Consider the following 6,296-nt stretch of genomic DNA (forward strand, 5'->3'; position numbering starts at 1 on the left):
CCCCCGCCACCTTCCCCCATCATCCACAGCCAGACCTTCCTCTCAGAAGGGTGGAACCAACTGGGCAGGGTACAGACTGCCAGCTCTCCCTTTTCCAGGGGTCACTGAGTCCAGCAGGGCCTTCAGGCAGCAACTCCAGGTCTGACTGTATGATGTAAAAAGGAGTTGCACTTCGCTTAAAGGGGCCAGACCAAATCAGAGGTTACGAAGTGATAGCCTGTGGGCCACATCTGGCCTGTAGACTCATTTTGTTTAGCCACCAAGGGTTTTTGTTTTTAATTGAGTTATTCACCAACATTTACAAAATGGAAGAGTTCACATAAAAACCGGGATTCCGGGCCTTTCTTTGTAAAATGGAAGATGCCCCTTTCCACAGGGCCTGGGCTCACCAGAGTGGTCTGTCACTGAGCTCTCCTGCACACGTTACATTACCTGCCAGGCCCCTGCAAGCATCTAAGATTATCACCCTAAGTCTCTGGTCTCTGTTTCTGATTCAAAAAAGAGGGAAGGGAATTGGGACCCTTTCCAGGGGTCCTGGCGCCAGGCAGGGTCTCGTCCTTGGGCTGAAGCTAAGGCCTCAAAGGCCCCTCACCCATTCCCTCCTCCGAGAGCCTCAGAAGCTACTATTTCATGAAGTCATTGCATATCAGAGCTGGAAAGAACCTCAAACTATCTGGGCCAACCTATTTGTCTTACGGATATGGACAGCAAGGCCCAGAGGGGAGATTTGACTTTCCCAGAGTCCCACATATTTGGTGACTGATCTCACACAGTGTGATGGTTTTAAAATATATCTGAAAATTCTCTGACATTCCTTCCTTCAAAAGATGGAGCCGAATTCCTCTCCTTTAGAGTGTGGCAGTACTTATGACTCGCTCCTATCAAATAGAAGTGGCAGAAGTAATGATGTGATTTCCAAGACTAAGGCATAAATGAAATGTGGCTTCCTCCTTGCTCTCTCTCCCTTGGATGACTCATCTTAAGGGAAGTCGGCTGCCATATTGTAAGGATATTCAAGCATCCATGGAGAGGCCCATGTGACTAGGAACTGAGGACTCCAGCCAACAGCTATGTGAGGAGCTTTCAGATGTCCAGCTTTCAGATGATACAGCCCCAGGCAACATCTTGGTTGTAACCTCATGACAGACAGACCCTAAGCGAGAACCATCCTACAGAACCACTTCTGGATTCCTAATCTTCGGAAACTGTGTGAGATAATATACATCTGTTGTTTCAAGCCACTAAGTTTTGGGGTACTTTGTTTTGCAGCAAAAGGTAACTAATGCATAGGAGAGGATTAATCGAGCCCTTACTCTTTAAGCAAACCCCATCCAGGGCTGCCAGCTCCCCAAGCCCCTCACCTGTGCTCCAGCTTCTTGCGGCTGATGCACATGGCCCGCTGGTAACCCTGGGCAATGCACACTTTGTGATGGCTGCACTTCACCTTCTGGCAGGGGTCCTTGGTGGTGTCTAGGGCTGCAGGGATATACAATCAGGATGCAGGTCATCTGAGAATCAGTGCCAGAGAGGCCAGGAGTCCCCAGTCCCACTACTGAGCTGGGAAGCCCCTCTCCCCAGTAACCCTCAATAACCAGAGCTCCTCAGCTCAGACGTCCCACCCTCACAGGCACCTGGCTGCCCAAGGAGCACCCAAGGCCAGGGTCAGGACTTGCTCTCTAGCTTTAAGTCTTCACGGGTGTCCGTCACCTTCCCCCTTCTGGGAAGGACATATTACCTTCATCTCCTTGCTGATTATCCTCCCAGCTCTTGATGTAGTCATCCTAGGAAAGGACAGAGAGGGACAAGGAAGAAGGGACAGGCTAAGATGCACATATCACAATAGAGGTTCAGCTCCAAGGCGAGGAAGAGTAAAAGCCTGGGCCACTGCTTTTACATGCAAATTGCTGCCATCCTGGGTGGCTACCCAGATGACCCTTGTCTACCCAAGCCCTGCCAGCTGCCTCCCCTTCCCTCTAAACCCATGTCCAGAATCCCTTCCAGCTTCTCCCATAAATTCTTTATTCCTCCCTCCATCCCACACTGGATGCTGCAGGGAAGAAGTTGGGGCGAAAATGCAAAGAGAGAGAAGAAGAGAGTGCAAGCTCAGAGTGGACCACATGCAGCGGAGCTCCAGGCAGTACTCACCTCCACCTCCTAGGGATCAGGAAGCAGCAGCAGGCCACGGGAAATGGAGCAGGAGGAGAAAGGGAGAGAGGGGGATTTCAGTGTGAGGTCAACTCTCAGACCGTGTGGTCCCAGAGCTCCCCTGGCCTCATCCCATGGCCATGGGCGCTGAGCAACAGTCTTTGATTGCTATGGTCCTCTGACCGCTAGAGCCTCTAATTGGAGGACAGTATTCCTATATCTTCATCACAGAAAGCTGAAGACCTGGGCCCACTTAGGGCCAGCCCTAGGCGCAATAGGGGTGAAGCCCATGGCATTGAGAGGGTGAGGCCCCATCCTTCTCCTCCAGGCCCCGAAGCTGTTCCCAATGGCCCAGCCCTGGCCCCACCATTAGGACAGATGTCTGAGGGCCCATACTACCTGGGAAGAGTGATTCTCACACCTGTGCCCTGGGCATCACAGAAACACCACTGTTTTCCTTTGCTAGGGTCCCTCCCTTGGCATTTCTCTCCCCTGAAACTTGCCCACCATGAGAGTGAGGCGGAAGGAGGACCTCTCTTCTAGGCCGCACAGGGACTGTTTTTCACTCTAGATCTGACTTTCCTGCAGAATTCAGATGGTGCAGTAAAAGAAAGGAAGGCCATAGTCCCTTCCAATATTGAAGGCTTCCTCAGTTACCACAGTCCAGCTGCAAATCCTCAGATTCAGAGTATCCTGAAAAGGCCCTCTGAGGTCATCTGGCTCAGGAGAGGCCAGAAAGCTCAGAGACAGGACATTTACCTTACCCAGGTCCCACTGTCACAGAGCCCAGGTCTCCCGACGCCCAACACAGACCTCTCTTCTGGCTACAACACACAGTCTCCAAGACCTAAGGCACATGGGAGATCGCTCCCCACCCTGCTCTGGCCACGAGAGCCTCCCCTGGGCCCATGGACCCCAGAGTGACCAGAGGCAGAGCAATCACCCAATCTATCTCACTGGCACAAAGCCCCCAACTCATTCTGGTTTCCCCACTTTCCCCTATGGTGAAAGTGGTTGAAAACTGACAAACAGCTCCCAGGGTACTCCTCGTGAAAGCTCTGCCAGCCAGGGAAGAGGGCTTCTCAGGACTGGAGGCTGGCAGTGCCAAAGAGCCAGCTATCGGTCGGTCTCCTCCGGATGGAGGTAGAAGGGCATGAGGAGCCACATACAACTGCCCCCTGATCCTGAGTACTGCCTGCCCAAGGATCAGAGTTGTGCAGGGATGAAGGACAGAAGCCACGCTGTGGGGCAGTGGCAGGGAGGGGAGGGAGGAGAAGCCAGACACCTGTCAGGCCTCGGGGGAAGGGCATGGGGCTCCTACGCCAGAGAGAAGCCTCATAGGGGCAGCAAGCAGCATAAAGGAGGGCATCCACACTGCTTTGAAAGCCCCCTGGAAGCCTCCTCTGGGAGTTGACTAGCATCAGAGGAACAAGCAGGGACGTGGGCCTCACCAACGTGTCCTCCTAGGCAAAGGCCAGAAAGGGGTCAGGGCAGAGCAGGCAGTTGGCATTAACACCCAGGTAGAGAACACTGTGGTCAGATGTGTGCTGAGTGTGAGCTTCTGCACGTGTGTGTGCATGCATGCAGGCCCTGGGTGCATACATGCACACTCACAGACATGTATTCTGAAGCAATATATATGTACAGGTGCTCATCTATGAGCATGTGTACATGTGTAAGCAACAGAAGTAAATAAGGACACTTCAAGGCAACTCACCCACGGCCAGATGGGTTTTATCCAGAAACGAAGTAACAAAACACACGTCTGAGAGCAGCCTCCAGTTTTCACACTTGAGGACCAAGTCTCTCCCTCCAGCTTAGTCTTCCTGCCTCTTCCACAGGGAGAGAGGGTGAGACAGGGATAGGAAGGGAGGGGAGGCGGCAAGAGAGCAGCAGACCTTTCCCCTGTGAGGAGGATCTGGCTTGTACCAGCTTTGCTCTCTTTCTGTCTTGCTTTCATGTGTGTCTCTGGGCATCTCTTTGTCCGAATGTCTCCGTGTCTCTCCCCTCTTTCTCTCTCTCTTGTTTCTCATTCCCCTTTCACTCTGCCCCCCAACCCCCACATATATCTAAGCAGCCAAGTGTCCTGCAGTCCTTGAACCCAAGAGTAGGAAGGAGGAAGGCCCCAGGAAACACGAAACAGGTGAGGAAGCGAGCCAGGACTCCCGGACTGGACTCGACAGGAGCCTGGCCTGGGCATCCCCTGGGCAATGAACATATCAGCCCAGGCTCTAAGCTCAGGCACCCACCCAGTTCCATAGGACATGGCCTGAGCCCTGTTAAGCCCCTGTGCAAGCTTCTAAGAAGACCACAGGACAGCTGACAGGGAACCGAGCACAATTTCTCTCACTTGCTAGGGCCAGAGAAAGCCAGCCCAGACCTGGCTCTTCTTCCCCAGGAACTCCTCGGGGGTAGGTGTCCTCCCTTGGTATCCACACCACCACACATGGGAAATGGAGAATAAGAGTAGCCAAGTGGCTGAAGCTAGGGTTACAAGGTTGGAGCAAAAGTAAGTACTGGCCTCCATCAAGCTGGAGTCTTCACGTCTGCTCTATCATTCCCTGAGAGGGGACTGAGCGTAAGGCTGTAAAGAGGACAGGGGACGTGGCTGGTGTTGGCTGGTTTGAGTCCCAGGCCCCCAAACAACATGGTCTGTATGCCCAGAACCTACTCGTGCCTGAACTGGTAGGGAGGGGGCTAGGCTGTCAGCCGAGGGCCTCCACGCCTGCTCACTCCCACACTCTCGCCCTACTCTGCTGCAATCTCCGACCAGGCTGGCAGCGGAAGCCTTTGGGACTCTCTACAAAGTGGGTTCTCGAAGGTCAAGACCAAGAATTTTTGACTAGAACCCCAGGGGAAAGTGGGGTGGGGGGAAAGGAAGTTTTAAAAAAGGAGTTTTCTGTCCAGCTTGTTAGTTAGAGCCCTGGTGTGGAGCCAGCTTCTCCCCCTGATTCAGCCTGCAGCAACTGAGCCCCTTCTGTATACAAGTGCTGTCCTCGGTTCTAGCTAAGCTCCCTGTCTCCACCGTGTTGAGCGGGTAAAGGGAGACCTGAGTGGTTCTGGATCCCAGGACCCTCGCCCCCAGGAGAACAGGAGCAGCTGGACAGAGAGGGGTGAGGAGAGAGGCCATGGCATCACACAGAACCCCCATGCTCCCCTTGCCAGCTTGCCTTGGGCAAGCGAGCACCCTGACCTTTAGGAGCTCAGCACCTATCTCCTGGGACTACTCAGAGATTAAAAGAGATTGTGTCTGTGGGGTGCCTGGTGTCCAGAAAGCACTCAACAAATAAAAGCTGTTAGAGCAGAAGAGATCATGGACTCTGGGTGAAGAAAATGGTGGAGAAGCAGAAAATGGGCAGAGGCCACACAAGAAGCCCCTGAAGTAGAGAAGAGGGAGGCCACTGCAGGGAGAGGTATGAGGAGAGTTGCCCCCAAGGGGCCTCAGGGGGGGAGAGGTGACGGGGAAGTCCTAAGAGGCAGCATGGGGGCAGAGCCCAGGGCCACACTTAGGCCCCCTGAGGTAGGGTGTGGGCTGGCCCATCTATAAGCTGAAAAAGAGGTGTTTGTTGGCAAGTGTGAATAACGCCTTTCAATTTATCAGTGTCTATTTATGGTACCCAGTGGGCTCATTAGCACTTGTGAGAAATGGTCCAATAAAGGCACCAGGTCTTCTCAGGAGAAGGAGGCCTGATTCTGCCCTGGCCGATTCTGCCTTAGCTCCACTGCCTCTGCTGCCATAGATGGAGTTTTCCCCTGAGAAAGGGGGATTTGCCCTGGAGTGAGGGCCGGGCCAGTGGAGAGATGGGCCATAGGTTGAGATCTAAAGTTCTGGGAAAAGGACAGCACATCTATTTCACCTGGTTCTTTCACCTGGTTGGTCTGGCCACCCGTGACCACCTCTGCACCTGGTGTGTTCAGCACAGAGCTGGCACGTGGAAAAACGTTGGGAATGTACAAGTGCACCATGGCTTGTGTTTCATGGTGCTTTTAAATTAAGTCCTCTCCAAATGTGTTTATGTCTGTCTTCCTTTTACCCTCATAACCCTGTGAAGTAAGCAGGACCATTAGAATTAACCCCATAAAAACTGAGGAAACTGAGGCTCAGAGAGGCAGAACAACTGGCCAAGGGTCACAAAACAGGTGAGGAAGCG

The 6,296-nt window shown here is 53.2% G+C and overlaps 1 protein-coding gene across 1 annotated transcript in view; it reads right to left on the reverse strand.

Annotated features, from left to right (window-relative positions):
* SPOCK2 (SPARC/osteonectin, cwcv and kazal like domains proteoglycan 2) overlaps positions 1 to 6,296 on the reverse strand; it is a 31,294-nt gene that overhangs the window by 8,082 nt on the left and 16,916 nt on the right. Inside the window, 3 exon segments of the mRNA XM_011355194.2 lie at positions 1,362 to 1,476; positions 1,736 to 1,781; positions 2,146 to 2,154. Coding sequence (XP_011353496.2) covers positions 1,362 to 1,476; positions 1,736 to 1,781; positions 2,146 to 2,154 — 170 coding nt within the window.

Source organism: Pteropus vampyrus, unplaced genomic scaffold, assembly GCF_000151845.1.
Source record: "Pteropus vampyrus isolate Shadow unplaced genomic scaffold, Pvam_2.0 Scaffold20, whole genome shotgun sequence".
Classification (NCBI taxonomy): Eukaryota; Metazoa; Chordata; class Mammalia; order Chiroptera; family Pteropodidae; genus Pteropus; species Pteropus vampyrus.